Genomic DNA, 24,806 nt, shown 5'->3' on the forward strand with positions numbered 1-24,806 from the left:
TTCTGTGTGTGGTATGCCTCAAGTCCTTGTCATTTGCTGAGACGTTGAAATATTGAAAAAAGAAAAAAACCCAGCGTGAGGCTCATTATGATGGTAATGGCCCATCCATAGTTGCGGGCAGAGCCCTTCATATTCAGGCCCACAATGACTCTCCTGTCTTGGTATTTAAGAGGTGGTCTGCTGCTGGCAGACGACTGAGCCAAGGAGTTTCCTGTTCATGTGGTAATCTGCGCGACGATACAATTGAGCGGGAGCGGTTCTCTCGGAGCCCGGCCCCTATACATTCAGCCAGAGAATGGAGGGCCACACACCACAACAATCACAGTCCACCGCTATCATCTCCCGACAAGTCTGCATTGAAGGGTAAATAAATAGTTTAGAAAGCTTTTTAGTGAGCACAATGGACCGGACCACCGCTGAAGTTCACCTTTGATGTCTCTCTACAATTTGTTCTGGTTCACGATAATGTAATGTTAATCTGAAAAGGTTATAGAAACTCAATTGTCTACTTTGTCATGGAAGAGAGGGCATTTTAAAATAAAATAGAGTGCCAGATTTAAAACTGCAGTGCGTGACGTTTAAATATAAACAAATGTTTGTTAGCCTTCTCGTGCTGCACATCAGTTTCATGTCAAGACGGACGGAGGCGACAGAAACATTGCGCTAGTAAAGTGAGAAGACTGCAAATATGGAATTAGATTTGTGTCAATAACACTTTTTTAAGAAGCAAACAACTTATTATGTTTTATTGTTTTGCCCCCCCTGATTTGTTCTTTGCGCAGTGTTTTTTTTGTTTTTATGCGAATCTGACCATGGGCCACAGTCCATCGAGCTGTCACTCCAAAACTCAGTAGCCAATCAGCAGGCAGCTTCCTAAGGCCCGCCCACGGTCAGAATGACAAACAAAAAACCACGGCGCAAAGAACAACAAAACAAACAGTAAAATATACAATATTTACAATATTTTTTAATGATTAAATCGATATTTGATTTGCTTCTTAAAAAGTGTTTTTAAGTATTGACACAAATCTAATTCCCATCAAGAAACTTCTGCCGTTTGACAGGAGAAATACTTCTTGCCTTGCGTCTGCATGCACACAAACACTCAGTTGACAGAGTGTGTTTTCAGATGGAGAACGCAGCACAGTAATCAAACTAAACACAGACAGAAAGACAATATCAGTAGCAACAAAAAATTATTAAAAGTTATGCACACTGCAGCTTTAAATTTCAAATGAAATCAAGGCAAATTGTCAGATTCATCAGCAGCGAGAGGATCCAGCAGACGAGCTCTGTGTTCCAGGCCCCGTTTTTTTTTCTATTTTCAATCGTGCTCATCAGACTCAAGGGTGACATCATGAGAAGGCAATGCATGAAAAAGATTAAATTCCAAATACTCTTTTGAATATGCCAAAGCAGAAGAAAAGACTATTACTGTGTGGAAAGTTGTTTTGAGTGCGAGCATCTCACGGAGGGATCCTTATAAAAAAAAGCACTTGAGTATTGTCAGAGGGCAGAATCACAACCTCAGGGTCTGACTCATAAGGTGGCTTGGAAGAATAGCTGATATGGGGCAATTTCTTATCTTTTCCTAAAATTTATGGCTATTCAAGCTTCACCGTGATGCTAAATTGGACTCCTGAGAAGCTTCATGAAAAGACTCTGCACAGGAAATGTGGAACAGTAAAAAGCTTGTGAAATACAACGTTCTTTTAATCACTGAAGTCAGATAGAAAACAAAAAAAGGGTCAAAAGAAGATTACAAACATCGACTGTCTTCACTGCCAAATGTCCGTTAAGTGGGGAAAGAAAATGAGTGACTTCAGTTTCCTTTGAAGATATAGGAAGACTGATGCTATCAATGTTGAGTTTGTTCTAACATGCCTGAACCCAGATGTCCCTTGTTTATCTATACGAGCCGCCATCCCTTACTGTGCCCAAGTGTTGCATGCATTAAACTCTTCCAGCAGCCCGACAAGAGCACAGCAGGCCACAGTCACTGAGGCAAGCAGTCAGGCAAGGGGGGGGAAACATTACACTATTACACTCACCTGTTCCACAGCCATGGTGACTTATCTCATGAATAAATCACACGACCAAGGTCCAGACAACTCCAGCGTTATCCCTCCTCTCTTTTGGCAGACTTCTGCATCCCTATTCATCTTTTTTTTTCTCTCTCCCTCCTCTCTGTTACCTCTTTTCTCTCTCTCCTCCTCTTCCTTTGTCCCTCCTCCCTTCGTATTTCGTATATCTCTCGCTGTAGCTGACCGCCCAACGTCACTTGCTTTATTTATCGCGCGCTTGTGACACTTTTGGATAAAGCGCCGCACCTGCAGTGATTGAACTCTGCCTGTGAGAGCTGGGAGGCGCAGATCATTCCCCTTTGGTTTCCTGTAAGTCATAGGATTGACAGCTGGGGACGGTCTGCCCAGAAGAGGCTGGGCGTGCTCCCTTTAAATCACGTCAGAGGAGTCGCTATCTCAGCGGTCGTGCCACTATGCCAACAGAAATACTTAATGCAACTTCTCTGAAAATAGTCACTGAAAATAGGCTGACGGAGAGACGGGAACCAAAGGATGATAGAAGCACATTTTTATTCATATTTGATTTCTTGCTACGTAAGTTTACCATACCCAAGATGTTACAATGCGGCATTGTTCTTACCGTATATTGACCCTGAGTAAAACAATCCTCTGCAGAGCCTCATCGTCTGCCAGCCACAGCAGCTTTGCAGTACGGGAGCTTAGGCCCGAGGAGGCGGACAGATACAGGGGGTTTTGTGTTGAGTAATGCTGGTATTCCTTCAAGGGGGGTGGTTGCTTAACACAGAGAATCTGGCACAACATCGTCTTTGGCCTACTAAACTCTGTTCAACACTATGTTAAAAATCCCCTATGGCTGTAAGACAGGGAGGATGAAGGGGGTGGAGAGAAGGAGAAAGGATACTAGGAAGTGAAAGACGATACAGTAGGGGAGCAAGGAGGAGAAATGGGAGGGTGTGCAGCCAGAGGATTGGGATGGATTTAGGGATAGATAAGAGGTGACTGTAGGGATTGGAAGAGGTAAGATTGGACGGATGGAGGACCAACATGGGGATGGATTCAGTTGTGGAGGTTTAGAGAGTGAAAACAGAGGGGAGGATGGTCCACTGCGCAGTTGTTTCACAGTGAGAGCAGTTCAGTGTGGGGCTGTACAAGCTACTCAGCCTGTGAGGAGTCTGTTATACCTCATCAAAAGGGCAGCGATGGTAAATGGAAAGTGCACCTGTCCAGGAAAGATGATGACTTCTTAAAGTACACTATCAGTGAGGGAAATTTTAATTTGCAGGAAAATAATAGGCTCATCCAAGGTCATAACAACAGGGACTGGAGGAGAAAAGGTGGCTTTTGTCAGGTGGCATTTGTCAGCGGGACACGATCGGAGACGGGAAAGGACACATTTAAAAAGTGGGACTTTTATGAGACAGAAACTAAAGAGCAGGAAGTGAATGGTCTTTGTCAAGAGCTTCAGTGAATCAATTTCCTCGAAGTGACAAAACACAAGCGAGTTACCCATTTATTGTGATTTATTGGCATAAATGACCCGTCGTTTAAAAACTGATGTGAATCTATTGTATGTACAGAAGCTCACGTCGCCAAATATTTGGGTGCAGTGTTTGTTTTTGAACGCGCTGAAGATAATTTAATATCCCGCACTTTCCCCACCTAATTAAAAAAAAAAAATGCTTGTTTGTTTTATTGTTTGCTGCGACGCGATGTGTATTATTAATCCTCCCAGTTAGAATAATGGATGAATATTAAACCATTTAAAAGCCTTTTTTTTTAAAAACAACAACAAAACAATGGACATATAGACAAAGAAATGGATAGAGAATTTGCTTCATGCCTCATTTACACAACGGTATGCCAATAATCAGAAAGAAAACAAGTCAAGATGACAGATTGTTTTTGCATTAGTATCTGGTTGGTCCGTTATTAAGCGTTTAAACCACCTTCACCACCTTCCTCCTGCTACTGCTTATACACCTGATTTTTCTGGTTGGTTAGCATCGCTGTGCTAAATCCCTCGATAGGTTTTTCAGATGTATGTAATAAAACAACTCTATAAACTCCATTCCCTTGCTGATTTGTTATGGCTGTCTCAAGCCTTCCTGCCACAACAGCGGCTGGTGTGTAGTGCCAGTATTTAGTCTGGCAATTGTCAGTGACGCTTCACCGAGTTAATTCCTTTGGGGCCAAAAGCGACGTTCCAGACCCAGTGCGACTACTTTGCATGTGAAAGAACCTGAATATTCAAAAGGGGAAATATGTGTTCTCTCTTGTGCATATTTCAATAACAATCTGCATTTGTGTGAATTCTGTCTGTTTCCTTCTATAGTTAAAATCATGTATTTTCTATATGAGGCAATATAATGCCTCGACATTTTCCTCTGTCTCTGCCAGTTTGCTTTCGTTTATCTGTTTGCTTTTGTTCTGACTGAGTATGTTAATCCACCTGTGCGTACCCTGTGTGTGTGTCGCATACCAACATAGGCGCTGTCAAAAGCTTATGGAACTGAATTTCTCCCCCAGAATAGAAGACCTTATTATTATTATCATTATTATTATTATACGTCCACAGAGTAAGCTGCAGAATAATGATGATAATACTGTGTTGCCCAGTGCACGTCTTTTTTAAAAGAGACGAGAATTCAATTACGTGCAAGAATCGCTTGGATTCCTATATACAACCATCACTGTTATTAAAGATTTAGTGTTTAATAGGTTTTTATTTTTATATATAAACAATACCAAGCCATGTGATTTTTGATTTGAAAAGTGAGTCCATCACTGCTCAAAAGTTGCTTTTCAGGCTGTTTGTGTGTGAAGGGTCCTTAAGGATTGTGCGGATGTCCGTAAATGTGAAATAAATTAATATTTTATGCCTGACCTGTGCGGTCAGTGGTCATATTAGAACTGAGCAACGCAGTAGCAGTGTGTAAAATACGATATTATAAGATATTACAATGTAAAGTGTTGCGATTTGGCACTGCAAATCTGCTGTTTGTATACGAAATGTAAACATCGCTCAGTTACATAGGTTTTAACATATGGCTGTGGTCACACTGTCAAACACGCACACTGACCCCAGTCAGCGTCGGGCCAGTAACTCATGAGCTCGGCTGTTTGAGACCTTTGAGCCTCTTTGCTCCTTCTGCACCAATTACAGCCTTATTTATGAATTTGAGCACCAATGACCTTCTGGAAGAGCTGACATAAATTTGTTTGTCTGGAGACCGGTGTAACAAACGGCATTCTGGGACAGCTCAAGCTTCCTCCATATCAATCTGTCCCCTGTGTTTCTCCGGCTCCCTCTGGCATTCTTCCCACTTGAGCAGTAACTCTCGCCCGTTGGTCAGACGGTCAGCTATCCAGTCACCCAGTCATTTAAAAATGGAAGTGACTCTCCCTATTAGTCTTCCGGAAGTGGCAAACGACGACTCTACAGCCATTACACAGGATACAGCACATCTGAGAGTCCACGTTTGATGTATTTCAGAGGGAAAGGGAAAGAGACTCCCGCTTGTGATTTGTGTTTTTCCGTCCAACACTTTTTCTTGATCCTTTGTGTAGCCTGTGAGAACCTTTCAGGGCTGGACGCCGGCCCATGTGCGTAAGTGGATCGGTAGACATTTGCCTTTAGTGAGAGACGGGTGTTTCTGACAAAGAGCTAATCCTGTACTCTCCTTCCTTCCCCGCGTCGTTCACAGCTCTGTGTTTGTGCGCACGCTTCCTGCGAAAAAACACAACTGACTCCTGAAGAATGTGCCCAATTAGAGACGGAGAGCGATAGAGGCGGAGTTTTCATTCTTCACCTCCTGAGGAAATTGAAATTGAGCTTCATACTGAGGGTTTCCATATAGTATACATTTCAAAAAGGGCAGGGGTGTATTGAAATACAGCAGCGGACGCTCAGTCAAATGATAGATTTATGTACATATGACCTGTTTATTGCCGTACTTAATCAGCATAATTCATCTCCAAAGGTGACAAGATTTAGGATGAAATCATACATTTATGACCTGATTAAAAATGTATGTGCATTTTTGGTAATGTGACATCTGCTGGTTAAAGCCTATCACATGTGATAAGTTGCTTTCTCGTCATAAATAAATATCTTTTGGTTTCTGAGGGCTGGTCAGCAGTTATGGCAGTTTTTCATTACTTTCAGACATTTTATGGGCTTAGCAATTAAATAATGGATTAATCAAAAAAAAATGTCCCCTCTGCCAGTTCTGTCTGCTTATAGTTTTGTAGTTAAGTTAATGACCTGCAGACCAATCCATAACTGTTATTGTCTGTGGAGCACAGCCACAGTATTTCAGTGCATCCGTTCAGACGCATGTGGGTGCCAGCTTCGGTTCAGCCGGACATTAAAGTTTAAAACATGCCCTCCTCTGTCCTTCTCTCAGTTGCTCTGTCTTTAAACGAGTGTCTCTGTCCTCCCACTCTCTCGCTCCATCCATCCTGCAGTCCCCACTCCCACACTGGCTAGCTTGCAAACAGACCCAGCTGGCCATAATGATGACAAATCAGCCCAAATATTTATGTCCATCGAGTTTCACTTTGGCTCTGCCCACAGCTCGCTCTCTGCTCTTTTTTTTCCTTTTGGATCCCTCTGTGGCGGTCGTTGCACTCGCAGCCAAACCATCGTAATCGTCCAGTACAAACACACTTCAGCTTCGCTTATGTCACCTAAACATTGGTCGACTGTTAGTGTCGGCAGAGAATTAGGTTTACGGTTGTCAGCGCACTGGTATAAACATACCAGCTAACAGTATGTTTATGTGGATTTTTATGTGGGCTTAGTGACTAACCTGCGATGTTAATGTGGCGTCTGTTGTATCTCCTAAAAGGAAATGTGTGTTTGACTGAGGTTCAGTGCTCACGTTGGAAAAAAACTGAACTTGAATGTGACATTATACAGGATGTGAGTGAGCGAGAGGGAGGGAGGGAGGAGAGGGAGAAGCCTGCTTCAAGGAACTCGGAAATGGATTCTTTAAACGGCTGAACACAGGATACAGAATTGATAAGAATCCCCGTCAAATGTGTATTTCATGACTAAACGCACCATACCATCAAGTACTGTCAAGATACATGTCACAAATAAACCAGAGGGCCCACACGAGTGTAGATGTGGTAGATCCATGTGGATCGTCAGCGACTCAAACTGCCAGAATCAGGCTCAGCAAGTTCATGTTAGTAATGCTGATCTGAGTCAGTTTAAAAAGACATCGAAGTCGTCAAAGAGATGGCAGAGAGCAAAAGTTGCATAGTGTTGCTTTAAAGGCGGTCTATATCTTGCTGTCAAATCAGTCAAAATCATAAAAGTATTATGAGTCTCCCCGATAATGCATCCCATGCTGACCAAAGCCTTATCCGTTATTTTCGAGGTCGTACATTGTTGTTCCTTGCACGTTTATTTTTAGTCTTCCAAAGTATGGTGATTCATGAATAACTACTGACCCGACTGTTCTTCTCTGGATAAGAGGAGGCAGTTATTTTAAAGAAGTGTAAATGAACAACACAGTGACTTTGCTTCCCGGTATTCACAAGTGCTAATAAAGCATTAATTGTCCAAAGTCCTGCGTCGCTGCTGCGCATCGTGACGGCTACATCTCGCCCGCATGTCTCCCCACAACATGACATTATGCCTTTGTTTCTGATTTACAGAAAGGTTTAAAAAATATAACTTGGACAGAGAGAGAGGGAAAGAACTTCATAGGGTTTTCTTGTAGTTATCGAATATTTATGTTTTTCATGTATTCAGACTCAGTTCAATTCAATTTTATTTGTATAGCGCCAAATCATAACATACATTATCTCTGCCCATCTGCCTCGACGGGTTGAGGGGAAAGGAAAAATGGGAGACAGAGGAGAGGTGGGGGACAGAAAGGACACGAGGGAGATGAGGTAGAGACAGAAGAGAGAGACCAGGAGCAGATATAACAACTGTATCAAGTTACACGTTTAAACAGGACAGTTCTGAGTCAGTGATGACATGTTTATAGAAATACAATGTCATTTATATAAGCAGCAGCAGAGATAGTTGATTGAAATTATACTGATATCAACTTTTAATTATAGCATAATAATAATGGTGATGATTTGTATGATAATAGCCTTGAAACTGGATCTGGATCCTGCAACCTGCAAGATGAGGACACACAGAGAGAGAGAGAGAGAGACTAGGGAGAGAAAGAACAAGGTTAATGACATATAAAAAGTCATATTCATACCCTGAGTGTGAGAGAGTGAGTGTGCGTGCACCACAGGATATTCCCCCAGTACTTTAGGTCTATAGCAGCATAACTAAGAGATGGTCAACCTGAAACTACAGTGAAAAGTGTCAGATTTATACAACATTGCTGATACAATGTCAATATCATTATCAAAAGATATTTTCTCTGCCTTTTTTTTGCTGGGAATAATTCACATCATGTGTGAAAAAGAGGCGAGATGCCAAAACTCAAAAATAGACACATCTGAGATGTGTCAGTATGAACTCCCTAATGTGTTATCATGAGTGCCGAAATTAAAAAAAAAGAAAAAAAAACATGACGGATCCCAGCAGTGTGAACCGGGACTGCTATTGTTTTCTCACATAAATGCTTCATGTTGGATCGACTTCCTGAAAGCAAAATTGTATTTCCCCAAAATGCCCTCTCCTTGCAGATAAAACGGACGACTCAATGTTTCAAGCTGTGCTGCTACATAAAGCATCCCTTGTTTACCTCCATAGCTCTTGTCCTCAATGTCAGATGATATAAATGCATCTTATCGCTCCATTCTTGGGAAATATACGGTCTGTACTTCAACCCTTGGGCTCCGTATGGTTCCTGACATGGATCACAACATCTCACTTCTCTGCACCCAAGAACAAGAGAGAGGGAGACGTGAAGAGAGGGAAATCGATGGAAGAAATAGGAAGAAAATAAGACACTGATGTTTACATGACGTTTGCTTGACATTAGAAAACAAATTATTGTTCGATTGTCTCACTAAAACTTGACTTTTAAAATAAAATGTTAGTCTGACTGATATTGTACTAAATCAACTTTCTTAAGTTGGATTAACACTTGCAGATAATGTGATTGGGACTTAAATATTTTGACAGTAGAAAGAGAAATAAAGAGGTTAACACATTAGCAAAATAAGTCATGGCATCGATTTCCATTAAACTAGTCAGAAATCAAGTCTGTTGTGTGTAGAAATGCAATCGCAGAGTGACAACATAAGTGCGACAATAAAATAAGGGGTAGATATGTATGCAATCATGAATTCATCAATACAAAACAGCACACTCAGGATAATCAGAAGACATCCTACAGGTTTATGTGAGCACTGCCAAGTCAAGGAAACTGTAGTACATGCAATAATACATGGTCAGAAATATCACACACAAAGAGTACGCATGGAAGAAAAGTTTGACGTTTAGGTTTTTAAGCATTAATGCGCTCAAGAATCTACCGATAAAAACTAAGTGATCCTCTGATCCTCACTCCAGGGCAGAAGGTGGCAGTAATGGGCCTTTCATGCAGGTTTACAACTGCTGTTAAACTCTAAGAAGTTGGGAGAAAGACACAGAAGGGTGCTCAATATGCTAACAACGAGCTGCCAGCAAGAGTTGTTTTGGTCTGTGATACATCAACCTGAAAATGCCTTATACAAGCTGAGGGGGGGGGATAGTGGAGGCAGACACACTTCATTCAATGAATGGATTACCTGTTAGTGCTTGTATACTCGGACAAGGACAATAGTCCAATTAAACGGTGTAATCGAGCTACAGCCGTATAGCTACACTTTAACTGTGCCATACTGACTGAGTAAGAGAGCAAGACAAAGAACCAGCAAGAGAGAGAGAGAGAGAGCTCCATCTGTGGTAGTGTAAGAAACTGTCGCTGGAACAATTTGCATGTGTAAAATTAGCCCCCTGCATCATTGTCCACAGCACTGTTGGCTTAGCAGCATCCCTGATCCCACTTCTTTGTTTTTACTGAAGAAGGAGGCCAGCAGGCTGTTGGAAGCCCAGAGAGAATTAGATAGTCAAATTGACTCCTGCACTTTAATCGGAGTCTTTTTCTCATTCATTCTCCTCCTTTTTTTTTCCCCCCTTCTTTGTTTTCTCGTAGCTTTTTGCTTTGGCTGTTCTCTTAAGTCCCCCTGCCTGCCTGCACTCTCTAAATCCCCTTGCATACAGAATTTGCAGTCTTCCTTGTTAGGATACATTTGGCTGTAGAGACAGTTGTATTGCATTCCCAGGTGAGTTGGGGATGATTTGCTATTCGCTCCTCTGGCTATGGGTTTACTTCGACAAGCATAGACAGAGAGTGAAGGAGCCCAGCGTGAAGAGGAGAGGAGGACAGGCAATCTCTCTCTCGTCCCTCTGTCTATTAGCACCCCCCTCCCCATCCCCCTGTTCTTGCGGCACTGGGATGCAGCAGTGATTCTCAATACACATGTTTAAGGGCTAAAGGTTTGGAAGTCCGGGATGGATGGGGGATTTGCGTTTCCTCTTGTGCTTGAAGGCTGCTGTGAATGCAGCCAACCGCCGAGCTAGCTGTTAGTTCTGGCAGTTTGGATGGGATGCCTCTGGGACTGTGCTTGTGCTTGTCTCTAAGAGTCTTTGCAGAGACTTTGCCAGCATGAATTAATGGAGGATAAACTGAGAGGCTTTTTTTCTTCAATTTCAGGAGACTGCTTGTCCCCCCGTCTCCCCCCCCCCCCTGCATGCATGCATGTATATATGTGTGTAGAGAGAGTGAGAGTGAGACTGAAACACACCCTCCTGCTCAGTCACACCTGATCTGAAAGAGTCGTGTACTGACTGTTTGGGCTGGGTCAGGTTGGTTTGCTGGTATCGACAGTTTGGCCTTGTCTGGCTGGCTCTGGCTGGCTGGCTCTGGCCTTCTATAAATCAGCCTTCTATAAATCAGGGCCAATTACCGCGGTGCTGCACAGCCGCCTCTCCTCCAGTCGCAGGCCTGCCCTGCAGAGGGCACGGAGGAGGAAGAGAGCGAGAGGAAGAGAGGCAGAAAAGCCACAACCCTGCTGTCTTTCCAATTACTGTTTTAGCTTCTCTGTGTTTTGCAAACAATGTTTACCCACATGGAATGCTTCCACGTCTTTATATAAGCAGTTATAGCACTTGTATAGGATATAATTACCATGGGAATGGAAATAAAACGCCACTGCAGGTGCTGCAGAGATGCCATAATCATTAAAGTTGGAAATTAAATGTGTCATATAATCAATTAATTATGCGATCCTCATTTATAAAAGCCAACATGTTTTCTCCTTTATATAAACAGGCAATTAATTGCAAATTAATATTTTCCTCTTTTTTGAGCATTAAGGGTCTGCCAAGCAAAACTGTCAGACCTGACTGAGAGTGCATGTGTGTGTGTACTCTCCTGCAGTGCAAAGGCAGGAATAAATGAGCGACATATTTAATTTCTGAAACGTTTAATGGGCATTTCTTTGTGTTTCCATCTCTCTCTTTACTAGTATAATGTTGCGGGTCAATACTCTTTGCAGCGACTGAGCGTCGCCAGGGAAAACGAGATCCAAACACTGGTACACTGAGAAACACAGTGAGAGTCATGTGGAGCTGATGGGCTTAATTAATCAGCGTTGTGTGAACTCATTTGACAACGATTTGGATGTAACGTGCAATTTGTTTCTATTTAAAAGTTACACACTACAGTTTTAAATCAACAATTCATCATCTGCAAACTGCGTTGCACACGGGGCTCCAACCACAGAAAAAGATTAGTGTGCAGGTGCTGAGTATGAACGTGACAATGACACGATATAAAGGAAACGCGTCATAATACTGGATTCACACATATTCATGGTGTTAATGCTTGGTGGAGGGCGGGTATAGCTATCAGAGGTTCGCAGAGGAGTGTCTGTCATGGCTAAATACGTAGCTATTGTCGCTAAAGTACAGGTGATGTGATGTCCGCCATTGTTTCATGCATTTTGTCCATCAAACGACATTGGTAACATGATTTGAGTGGCTGATGCCGAACGAGAAGTCTTTCAGTTGTAGTTCCCACCATGTACAGCAGGGGTGTCAAACTCAGCATCTAGTTTGGTCAAGGGGGGGCGGTGTAGAGAAAAAAAGTGTTCCGTAGCGGGCTGGGCAATATAAGATATTCATGATGATATGAGACAGAATTTCAAAGTAAAAGTGCTTGTTTTGACATAAAATTGCGTATACTTCACAATAAAAACCTATTTATAATAAATAGATGGAACATTTAGCAAATAATGACGAGGATAACGTTTATTAAAACAGCTTAAATATATGTAATTTGATGTTGAGTGTAACACATATCATATTACTATTATAAGAAAATATTGCTAGCTAATTAATTTTAATCGATTGGAGGGCCTCATGTGGCCCGCGGGCCGCCAGTTTGACACCCATGATGTACAGCATGACAAACAGGGTGTGTGCTGTCCTTGCCTTGCATATGTAACACAGTGTTGTGAACCCTCAGCCTTTTGTAGCCCGGGATAGATATTATCATTTTCACTTAATACACTCGTAAACATTCTCTGTCTCTATGTCACTGAGGCTGTGAGCTCACACTCAACTGACGGGGTAAATTGGGCCTGTGTAAACCATTCTGCTTGTCTAAAATATAGTGCAGCAAATTGAAATCCCCAGTAAGCCTCTGTAGCAGCATGTCACAGCTGGGTAGGGAGGAGGGAAAATGGAGGTTTTTCTCATTTACCACCTGGAGATTTTTGAAGTGTCATAACCAGCTATTCTCCAACACTCTTCACCATTTCTGCCTTGAACTCTTTTTATCTTGCTCTTTTCTCTATGTCTCTATGTCTCTCTCTCTCTCTCCCTCTCTTGTGTTGCTGAATTGCACTTTGTCAAGTGTTGTATTCAATCCTCATCATTCTGACACATGAGGCCTGTGTTTATTATATTGTCGAGAAGCCGGATATTATGGGCCAACAGGGTGAGGGTAAACAGAGTCACAAAACCATCCGGAAGGATAAATAATCTCACAGTTGTTAACCTCCTGTGGGGCGACCATGAGGAAGGCAAAGAGATGACTTGATTTAAAACAAAACGACAAACAATTTTGGTAATGTGCGTGTACTTTATGTGTGCTTAATTCTTGAATTTAACATTATTTTCAAGCTAACAGTACAAAACATTGTGCCATTGTGATTTTATTATTGATATACAGTATTTTATTTGACTCAAGGTTCCGTTTAAAAATTTAAAAAGTGATGGAGCATGACCACGTCACAAGTCCTTCCTTATTCATTTGACCTGAAATAAGATTTTTTATAAAAAGAAGTTTTCAAGAATCTGAGAAAAAAAAAAAAAGCTACTCCCCTCCAACCCCACAGAAGTCTCAGTTGGGAGTTGGGATGAGACCTTCAGCACCCACTCCATCCTTCATCCCTCAGGGGACTCTTTTCTCTCCCCATGGATAACCTTGCCCTTTGCCCTCTTGTCCAACACTGTAAGTAATGAGCTGGTTTTGACCCTCCATGCCTCATTGTGTAAGATTTGAGCTTCTGACCTTAAAAAATGAAAGCGAATCGATAGGGCGGGACACGTGAATTCCAAAGCCCAGGATGCAAGCCAAGCCCGGAGCCAGGGGAGGAGGAGGAGGGTAAGGAGGAGGGGCTGTGAATATTACTGAAGGGCTAAAACAAAAACCAAAGCGTGAGATATGAGAGCGAGGCTTGCAATTAACCTCTAGAGATGACAGTGACTCTGTTTGGTGTCTCCTCTCGCACTGGTGAATTTGTTCTGTGTCACACAGTATGTTAAGTATGTGTGTAATTTAAGCTGAAGTGGACGGAGAGAAAATTAAAGCGTAGAGGTGAGCGGAGGGGGAGGTAAGGTGGCAGGCTCAAAGTCGATGCTTGAACTGCAGCTGTGCGTGTTCCTGTGACTTTGAGTGGGAGAAAGAAACTCCCATGGAGCACTCAGGAGATTAAGATTCTTCTGTTCTACGTGGATTCATGAATGACTGCAGAGCAGTTTGGCTTTTTTTTTATCGTAGCCTGTGCAACCAAGGCTACCAGAACAGTATGAGGCATCTCATGGAGGAGTAGGAGGTAAATTGGAATTTTGGAGTATTCAAATAACCAGATTAAAGATTTGAGCTGAGGTCAAACACATTTAATACTCGCGTTTTAAAGCTAAACGGTTCGCAGTTTGAGTTCTGGCTAACCAGGTCCCTAAGGTTTCGGCTTATGTTCTTCTCATATTTGTGCAGGTTTCTCCAGGTATTCATGCGTCTGCTTACAGTTCACAGACAGAATGGTTGTGTGTCTGTGTGTTGTGCCCTGTGATACACTGAAGACCTGTCAAAAACCTGGATGTATGGACGGGTAAATGGATGTCTTAGTTAGACAGCAAACGTGCATAGATACTAAGGAATGAATGGCTTTTATTTGGTAAAATCCACATAAATGTAAAGTCACATATATGTAAAGTACACCATTGTGAATTGAGATGAGAGTTCACATGTAAACCTGTTAAGTACCAGGATTGAGAGACTTCCTTCTTACCTTAAATTTGGTTCAGACCTTACAGAGACTGGTCCAAAACAAGTGACTTGATTTATTTAAGATTAAACTTGGAGACAGTAGCTTGTTGTTCATGAACATCTTTATTTGCACATGAATTAAAACTCCCAAACGTTTTCATTCAAGAAAATTCCCAAAAACTTAGTACTTCGTTGAGTTTTTACACTTGAGGTGAAATGGTTGGTGTATAAATAAGAGGTAAAAAGTGAATAAATTGAATATGTGCAAATTGAAAGATAAGAGAGTCCTTTATTAGTGCCACGCTGTGGATATTTACAATTTACAATTTAAATCACTTGATTCAAACTTCACTCCAGCGTCTGCGTTTTACTGCAATGGAAATTCAATCGTAAACAGCAGATGACAGCAGATATGTGTGGACTCACATTACTCATCTTAGTGCAAGAAGCAAATATTACTACATATATAAAGATGGAAGAATCGTGTGGTACATTTGAATGGGAACCAGGTTACTGGCTGGATGGGCTTCTTTGCGTGACAAAGGAGTTCCCGTGTTATCGCGTGTGTTTATACAGTGTGTGCGTCCGGCACAGTGAGTGGCTAACCATCAGTTCCACTTAGCTCAGCGTGGCAATTAGCTGTCCATTGATGGACGTGGCTCCCTCTCCACGCTCCAGGGACCCCGGCTCTTTGTCTGAAGAGGGGAAGGCGACACGCTGGCACGGCACACACGCTTAAAATAGCGCATCAAATCAGCCATGCTCCGGCTGCCGCTGCTAACGTGTAGGGCGAATTGGAGGGCTAATGGTGTGTGTGTGTGTGTGTGTGTGGACATACACAGTCTTGAGGTGCTCTCTTGGGAGAATGAAGGGTTAACATGGTTAACTGGAGCTGGTTGTATTTATTCAAGTCCCCCTTTCACCCTGACCATTTTTTGTTTTTTTTTCCTGTTTCATCCATCACTCACTTACTTTATTGCAGTGCACATCGTCTCTCTTTCTCCTTCCCTTCTCCCTCCTTTTTCACTCTCTCCTCCTAGTGTGTCTCCCTCTCTTTTTCACTCATGCCTACGGGCCCTGGTTCTCGCCGTCTGTCACTATGTGCAGTGTCCCTGCAATAGAGATATAAATGGGCTGTGAGCAGGGGGCCCTGACTCCTATACCATAAATCTACACTAACAGCACAACAGGCACATGAGGAGAGCAAAGGAGGCGAAACAGGGGGAGGAAAAAAAGGAAAAGGGAGTGTGGGGGGGGGGGGGGGGGGCTGCATCACATATCTAATGCATTTTGAATATATTTATAATACAGATTATACTGAAAAAACACATTCATATTGAGATGTTTATGAAATAGGCTGGTGAGGATTACTGCATCAAGATATCACACCCTTGGAGGTGTAAATTGTTTTACAGTGAAATGAAATTGGTTTTGAGGGCATGAATAGTAAGCAGGAAGTTGCCATCATTTAAAGCTGTTTATAAGCTGCTGGAAGCCTTATGAACCATCATTTCACAGAGTGTCACTGTTGAACTGTTTACTTTAGGATTTTAGGGGGAAACAAGTAGAAAAGTTTGCACTCTTGACCACATTCCCATGTTTTTGTTGTTAAATGATTCGATGCATCAATGGGTGACAAAACCAATTCAAACGAGTGTCTATTCTGACAACTGCGATAACATTTATCTGGTGTGATCTTTTTTTTATATAATTTAAAAAAACATATACACCTCTCCCTCCTCCCTGTCTCAGACTATCATCTGCTGTCTCAGAGATGTTCGATTCTTGTATTTCCTCACCCTCACCGCTGCGCTCTTATCTTTCCCTCATCACTTACCAAATTAAAGCTATTTTTGGTTGTTTATACTGAATCTTTCCCCTTCTCTCTCTCTTCTTTTCCCAGCAGCCCTATGCTCCACCCCCTCATCCAATGGCTCCTCCCAGCCCCAGCACCAACAGCTGCAGCCAGGGAGGGGCGGAGCAGCTGAGTAAGACCAACCTTTATATCAGAGGCCTACCACCTGGCACCACCGACCAGGACCTCATCAAACTCTGCCAACCGTAAGTGCTGGGAACCATTACAGTTAAACGCAGGCGCTGGACTGTCAAACACATCAGCCCCACTTTGTAAATCTGAGCCCAAACACTCGATCTATTTGTTGCATTCTTATGTTCTGCACTTGGCAATAATCGTGCGGTTCTCATCACTGTATGTAACAGTACATGGAGTGCAGTACTCCCAGCTCACATGTCAGTGTAGCCTCCATAAATGTCTTCCATGCTGATTTATATTATGTGGAAACTCAAAGTTTCCTCATAAATCGTATATTCCATGTAAATGTAAATGTTATCAGGAGCAAAGGATGATTTGTCACTCATCATGAACATCATGAAGATGATATTGTGCATAATCATTGCATAAGTTAATTTTTTAAATTAATACAGTGGATGTCTTCAATTCAGCTGTCATCTTTAAAAGCTCTTAATGGAAACATTATGTCCATTTGAATAAGATAAAGATGTTTAATGTAAGGGGAAAACTTCTGTGCGCTTATCCCAAAATAAGTCGAATGGGGAGATTTCTTCTGACAAGATCATATTTCAGTAACTTGCTGAATAAATAGCTGACAGCCTGGAGACACGAGAGGCGTTTTGTGCAGATGATGGTGTACTTAGAGAAGATGGAATGCCCATTTGTGTTTGAAAAGATTCACAGTAGCTATATCTCAGTGGGGCAACATGACGTTTCACTCCCGCGGCACAGCAAGAACGCTCTTGGTTGCAATTCCACTTTGAACCTGAGACGTTCTGTGTCCTGTTCTCCTCGTATTTGTATGGGTTTTTCTCCAGGTGTGCAAGCTTCCTATCACAGTCCAAAGACATGGAAGTGTTTCGGTTCATTGGACACTCTAAATTGCCTATAGGTGAGAAAAGATAAGCTGTTTAGATAATGGATGGACAGCCACCAGTCAGGGTCAACTTGAACCTACACATTTTTAGCCATCGCAGGCTGTCGCTCGTCTAGACTTAAAACTTTAAACTATATAAGACTATAATTTAAATATTCTATAGTACAAGATTCCTCAGAGACAGTATTGTGAAAGACAAGCTGTCGTGATAGGCAGGTATATAGAGTGAGTGTGACATATTAAGGCTCCTAAATGCCAAAGTGATCAAACTGAAAAGCTCACTTCTCACAGGCGTTAAAACGGGTCCATGTACAATACCTCACACACCCCGTTAAACTGCTACCAACTCCGAGGATTCTACAGACACACACACACACACACACAGAGTGCTCATAAAAATCTGCCAAATGCTCGTGATTGAGAAAACAAACACGCACTCGCACACACACACACACACACACCTGCCCGCACATAGCTTAATAAGACAGAATAAAGCTTAGATTGGCCCATCTCCCCCAGGAATCACAGACCAAGACCTCATCAAGCTGTAACACACAGTCACAGGGGCTTTCTATCTGTGTCTGTCTCTCTCTCTCCCTCACACACACACATACACACACACACAAGCAGCTTTGTTCAGCTCCATTAGGCCCTTTCACTTTCAAAATGGTGAAAAGGGGGTCAAGATCATTAATGGAGACAAGGCCAGCAGATTGTGAAATACAGACCATGAGTGAGTCTGTCTAGTTGCATAACCTTTTCTTGGCCATATTTCCAGAAATGTCCTGGTCAAACATGGCCAATTATTCAATGATCCTTTGGAGACGGGAACTCGCTGTCCAGTATATTTGGTAATGCTCCCAGTAACCATGTCATAAGTCATGCATTTATTCTTGATACTGACCCATCGAAATTCCATTAGCCTGAGAGGCAGCCTGATAAGATTTGGAAAAGCACTCAGCATTTTGACATTGCACATCTCTTGCTTAGCTCTCCCATTCACTCTGTCATACAGAGTTGGACAGTTTGAATTTAATTTATAATTCCATATGAACTTGAATGTCTCGAGCGTAACTATTGGGAAGGGCAAATCATGTGGAGACTCTGGGAGTGTGAATTTTTTTGAGTGTAGTTTTGCATTCTATTATTTCTAATATATAGCTTCTCTTCTCCGAACTGACTTTGTCTGCTATGGCCTGGAGTTTTTTTTGTGCTGTCCTCTAGTGGCTGTCCTCTGGTTCAGCTGTTTCCAGGGCTCAAATCTCTCCTATTTCTGATATTTACCATCCTTCACTCACTGTGTATCGCCTGCATAAGAGCCCCCAAGGTTGCTTGAGGTGTGCCAGTAAAAAAAAAAACCTCCAGTGCCCTGAAACTTTAATTAGCCAGACTGTGTTTCAGTGGTTGGCGGGTGGCAGCATTCAAGAAAAGGTCATGCAACTGTTCTGCAGTCTGCAGCACCCTGGGTCTCCCTCAGGTTTTTTTCCCAGATGCCCAGTCCCCCTCCAGCATTTAGCACCCCCTCTGCTGGCCCCCTGCCCATCAGCTCTCCCTGGGAGACCTCATGTTAAACATAAATGCACATGAAATGTGCTGTCGTTTTAGGAAAATGAGAACTCAGGGAGTTTAACATAAGCCGACCAAGCAATTTTTCCTCATCAGTATCATAGGTCTTTGTGCGCTCTCATGGCTTACTGTGTGTGTGTGTATGTGTCCAATCCTTGTGAGTAGTTGCAGTGAGATAAGTAAAAGTCGAGCTGGGTGTGGGATTGCCATGTCACAGGCTTTGAGAGGCAGCTCTTGCCACCTCGGTTCACCAGTATCTTAAAAGAGAGCGTGATGTCGCCAAACTGATGCATTCTTGACATCAGGCCATATTGTAGTTGCTGATTGGAGGCTGTTGCACGTTTCCAGACAGATGCCAAAAGAATAAATGCCTTTTACTGTGGCTGTAACCCCATCTTTGTGAACCTGTCACACGTTCACTAAACCTCATCAAGGCCTGCCAAACTCCCTGAATGATTTCTCACATAGAATACAGAAATACAAAAGTTTTTCCACAACTTTCTGTTGTAACAAATACAACACATCTGTTTGCTAACTGCTTACAATGGCCAATGGTATATGCGATAATATGCCATTGTTAGTACCAAACTGTCATCTTTGGTGTTATTAATATGCTCTTGGATGATGACAACTGTACTTGTCAGTGATGAAGCTGTGGATTTACAGATGTCCACAAATGCAACGTCATGTCGCAGCAGCTGACATCCTTCCTCAGCTCTTGGTAACCAAGCTGAAATGTTATAGACACAAACATGCAGTCAACAACAAATGGGAATGCCATTTTTCGAGTGACCAGCCACTGCGTTCAACCACTTTGTGGTTGCTGGGAGCAAAAGTAAAGTCAGAAGAACACCAAAGTTCTCACAGCAGTTGGAGTTGCATGCAGAGAGCTGTTGAATGAGTAATTAAATAGATTTGGGTGGGTGCTTAATCTCTGTTTTGTTCAGCTGGCTGGATGTTGGGTTCTCTGCAGCCGTCAGCCTGATATATGGGTGTGGAGAAGAGGCCAAAGGAGTGGAGTGGGGATTTGTTGGCTCAACACCCAGATAGCGAGAGGCCGTCCTACTTGCCTGGCAGTCTCTATGAGTGGATGGATGGATGAAGGGATGGGTGGTTGGATGGATAGTACAGACGCTACTGTGAGAAAAATTCCTTGGCCTAACCAACTAGTTTGAGGCTCCGTCCCAACATTAAGCCCGACAACAAAGCCATCCAACCCAAAGATCAATGCGGCCAGAACATCCACCCATGCCAACAAAACCAATACAAGCCCCAAACACTAGATATTAGGCTGCATGCACATTTTTCTTGTTAGCAATCCACCACCCAGGAGAGGCATCGAGAGAATCTGAGCAGGTTGTTGGACAAACTGTTCAAAGTAAGAAAGAGAGCATTTTTATGAGGGTCCACAACTGGAATAACAGAGACCTACAGTTCACATTTTACCTGCCAGCAGCCCAAATCCATAACTCAAACTGCAAAGAAAGTGAAAGGACCCTTGAGGTCCCTAAACCCCCAACCTCTTACCCCCTCCTCTTCTTTCTCTCCAACCCTACCTCCTTCTCATCTGATTCCCCCCCTCCCTTCTCCTCTCCTCTCGTCACCCGATTTTCAGCCGTGGCTGAGTCACAGCTGCCGCCCCGTTCGTTCTGGCTCTCCCCTCCATGCCACAGCCTGATCAAACGGACAGAGTGAGCCAAATCAAGAGCTAATCACCACCAATTGTCCAAATAACCTTTCCTGTGTGTGCTGAGGGGACTGGTGTATGGGGAAGACTAGAAAAGGAGGGGCCACGAGGTATGCTAAATAGAGAAATTGAAGGGAGAAGATGGGAGGGGTGACCCTGGGACCACCTGTTTTTATGAAGCAGAGGCCAGGGCACTTGGCAGTGGCACATTATCCCTATAATGACTCTCTGAGGTCTATGCTTGACATTAGCTGTCTAGCTATCAAAGGCAGCCTATCCTCTGTGCTTCATCAAACTGACAGTGGGGAAGAGCAGCGTGAACAAAGGCCCTGCAGTCCAGCTTCAAATGACGAGACCTTCTTAAAATTTCCTGTCACAGCTCTTTACCTGGATTGTTGAAAAAGGCAAACTACCCACATGATACTTTATTAAGGTACACAGAACTCCTGCCACTTAGTAAAGTGGCAGGAGTGGCACCTGCTGTTTTCTTCTGCTGCTGTAGCCATTGAGCTTCAAGGTCTGACATGGTGTGTGTTCAGAGAGGGACTTCTGCAAGTGGTGATTTGACTCACTGTTGCCTGTCTATCATTTCACACCAGTCTGGTTGTTCTTCTGTGACCTCTGGCACCAACAAGGCATCTTCACCCAGAGAGCTGCCGCTCACTAGATATTATCTCTTTTTCGGAACATTCTCTGTAAAACCTAGATATGGTTGTGTGTGAAAATCCCAGTAGATCAGCAGGTTCTGAAAATCCTCAGACCGGCCTGTCTGACACCAACAACCGTGCCACATTCAAAGTCAAATAAAAAACTGTACTTCTCCATTCTGATGCTTGGTTTAAACTTCACCAGGCTGTTCATGTCTATTCTCTTAAATGCACCGATTGGTTGCCATTTCATTGACTGATTAGATATTTGCTTGAACAAACAGTTTCACAGGATCACCTGTAGCCACTAAATGTACATTTTACATTTAGTTTTCATAGGCTGATGAGTAGCAAGACTTTGATTTACTTAATGACTATAACAGCAATAACACTGACTGTTAGTTGATTGTGGTTAGTATTATTTGTGATTTACATTTATTGACAAATCTCCAACTTCAAAATGTTGAAAGAAAACTGTATATTGACCACAGAAGCATTTTAACATCCTCAACTGGATTAACTTCTCACCTTTCTGCAGCTATGTCGTGGTTTACTCTAGGGTTGTGACATCACTGTTGGACATGGTTACAAGTGTATCAGATCGCACCTCAAAGGTAGGGTTGCACATCCTGGAAAAAAACCGTTTGAGCAGGCTACATTTTGAATTCTAAAGTCCAAGCCCATTTCTTTAGACTTCCTTCCAAAGCTACTGTATGCCTCCAAAGCACAGGAATGGGCAATTCTTGTTCATGAAGAGCATTGTGTTGGTTACGCATGGATTCAACCTTTTTGGATACTTGTTCAAATGACAATGCAATGCCGAAAAACAACAAATAAGACACTATCACTATGCAGCCCTTTCTGGGCTTTCAGTGGTCGCCACCGTTCAAACACAGCACCACAGTTCACTCTGGTCTTGGATCACTCTGCGTCAGCCTTTTCCTTTCGATCAACACCTGTTGTTGGCACCTTTTCTGCCGTAATGTTGCTGCAACTGTCTCATGTCTAGCATAAGCTCTGGCGTTGTCTTCTGAGCATGCGTGATTAGTGCACGGAGAGGAGCGGGCAGGGGGAGGCGGGCAGATGGCAGTTTGATTGATGCATCACGATGCAGTTAATTAGTTTGGGCCGTTCATATGATTGGATGTTGTTTTTACAGGCCTGTCTGTTCCACAGGTGACTGCCTTTTTTTCATTTTTGTGACAATGCATTAATTAATTGGTTACAATTAGAGTGTGAAGAGCGTTTTAAGCAATCCAGTATGATCTCCCACCCTGCCTTTAAAGGACCTGTTCTTCAGCCTTAAAAGCTCTTAAAAGCTGAAATAGTCCACCTTTACGGAATTACAATTTTATAGCATTATTTCATAACCAAAACAATGGAGAGAATAGATTCCATCTGGTATCTTGTTATTTAATGCAACACTGAGGAGAATTGTCCTTACCAGCATTTCATTTTTGCTGTGTCTTTTCTTAGTCACCATATAATTCACCTAGAACTACTGAGGACACAAACGTTTTTGATTGTTGGTAAAGTCTTAATAGCTGCTGAGAGAAAGCTGATGTCTTTCTGTTGCTTCATCTGTTTCGCCACCTGCTTTCCTGGAACACCCGTCTGCATCCTCGCACTTTATCAACAGGGCCAAATTGTGCCTCACTCAGAGCAAACAGAGATAGTTGAGCTCAAATTCCAAAAAAGTAGTGAGACAGCCACTGGAATGTCCAAAATAAACAAATCTTACAACTTAATTCTGAGCAGGAACATCTGTTAGCCATGACATCAGAACCCTGCGTGCTCGCGCTCGTCTGTGTGAACACGGCTGTCTTTTCTTTCTCACTTTACTCTTCTGCAACCCGCCCTCCTCTCACTTCTCTCTCATCTGCTTTCTCACGTCTAGTCATGACGTTAATCTCTCGCCTTCTCCACTCGAGCAGAAGTGACAGTTATTTCACTGGCCAGACCAAACGAACTAAAACGCAACGCCTTTTTTTCATCCTCGAACATCAATTTAAGAGCAAAGGCGAGCGGAGAAGTTGATTCGGCCTAAGGGCGTTTTGTTTGAATTATTTATCCCCCTAATTACTGTATACATGACATGCAGACATTTTGCCTAGTAAGAAGTAGGAAGGAGCTTCTTCCCCACTTGCATATTTAATCTGAAGCTCAAACGATGTTTATCTTAAATAAACATCGTTTTCCTTAATACAAAATATGCAGTTATTGATACTTTCTTTTTTAGATTGCCTCCAATAATCAATAGCATATCAGCAACCATGAAAGGGTGTACTCCCCACAACCCCACCCCTCTATTGCATGTCAGACTTGACTTCAGCTGGACAGCAGAACACCAGCATACCAGTAGCAACAGATCAGGCAGCTGAGTCTCTGGTACAACAAGACTTAAGCTCTCTGTGTGTCTGTCTCTGTCCTCCTCCCTCTCCCTTCTTCTGTGTCCATTTCCCCCGTCTCACCACCCCTTTCATTTGAAGCGGTATCTGGACAGTGAAACGCTGCACAGATCAGATGTGGTCATTTGTGCGTGTCAGGCAGCAGTTCATGGCATGTTGGTTTGACAGGTGGGACGCTGCCAAACAAACAGAGGCCATTCCGCGAAGCTGGACGGCGACCAGTGTGTGTGAGAGTGAGAAAAGCAAGAGACTGTAAATAGCTACACTGAGAACAACAGGGTGATGCTTCTTGCTGTCACTTTGCTCATGCTCAGTCCGAAGTGCTTTTGTTGGACGTTGTGTCTGAACGTCTTTTCTCTGCGTCCTCCAGCACACTGCCACCACATAGATTCAACCTGTCCTCCAACTCAAATGTACATATAGGTCGTTTTATGAAAACGTGACTGTGGGTCGTTTTTTTCAAACCCCTGAATGCGATGTAAAAGTAGTATTTTCCAACTCAAATATGCACAGTTGTTACTGAGGGTAGGGTTAGGGCAAAAAGACAGGGTTAGGTAGTAAAAATAAAAAAAATATTAAAAAGGTGGTATAGTTAGGGACCGAACCATTGTCGACCGTGCTCCGGCGACACCACGCTGCCGGTGCCGACATCAGCGAAGCCACTAGATACGGCGTCTAAGGCGGAAGTGGTTGCTGTTATGTATACAACCGCTAGGGGCGCATGTTTTGAAAATGTAAACATAGGTCGTAATTCCTGCATACGACCTATATGTACGTTTTATTGGAGGACAGTCTCCATAGATTCCCTCGTGTCAACTGTGCGACAGAAACATTTTGGGAAATATACTTCCTCATACTAAGGATACTAACGGGAAACACTGGGAAGCAACTGTACTCACTCCTCATTGATGTAAATCTGTATAAATACAAGGATATTTCACTTTATCCCTGCATAAAGTGCCCATTTTTAGGTAAACCAACAAAGTTTTTGCCAAAGACACAGCGGGTTGAAGG

The 24,806-nt window shown here is 42.8% G+C and overlaps 1 protein-coding gene across 7 annotated transcripts in view; it reads left to right on the forward strand.

Moving 5' to 3' along the window:
* Nucleotides 1-24,806, forward strand: part of rbms3 (RNA binding motif, single stranded interacting protein) — a 285,068-nt gene that overhangs the window by 109,281 nt on the left and 150,981 nt on the right. For 5 of the 7 annotated variants that reach the window (XM_058618578.1, XM_058618585.1, XM_058618579.1 and 2 more), the window contains one exon: nt 16,479-16,636. In XM_058618578.1, the coding sequence (XP_058474561.1) occupies nt 16,479-16,636 (158 nt within the window). The remainder of the gene's footprint in view (nt 1-16,478; nt 16,637-24,806) is intronic. The other 2 variants (XM_058618581.1, XM_058618584.1) reach the window with 1 other exon arrangement.

This window comes from Solea solea, chromosome 20 (genome assembly GCF_958295425.1).
Source record: "Solea solea chromosome 20, fSolSol10.1, whole genome shotgun sequence".
In the NCBI taxonomy this organism is placed as follows: Eukaryota; Metazoa; Chordata; class Actinopteri; order Pleuronectiformes; family Soleidae; genus Solea; species Solea solea.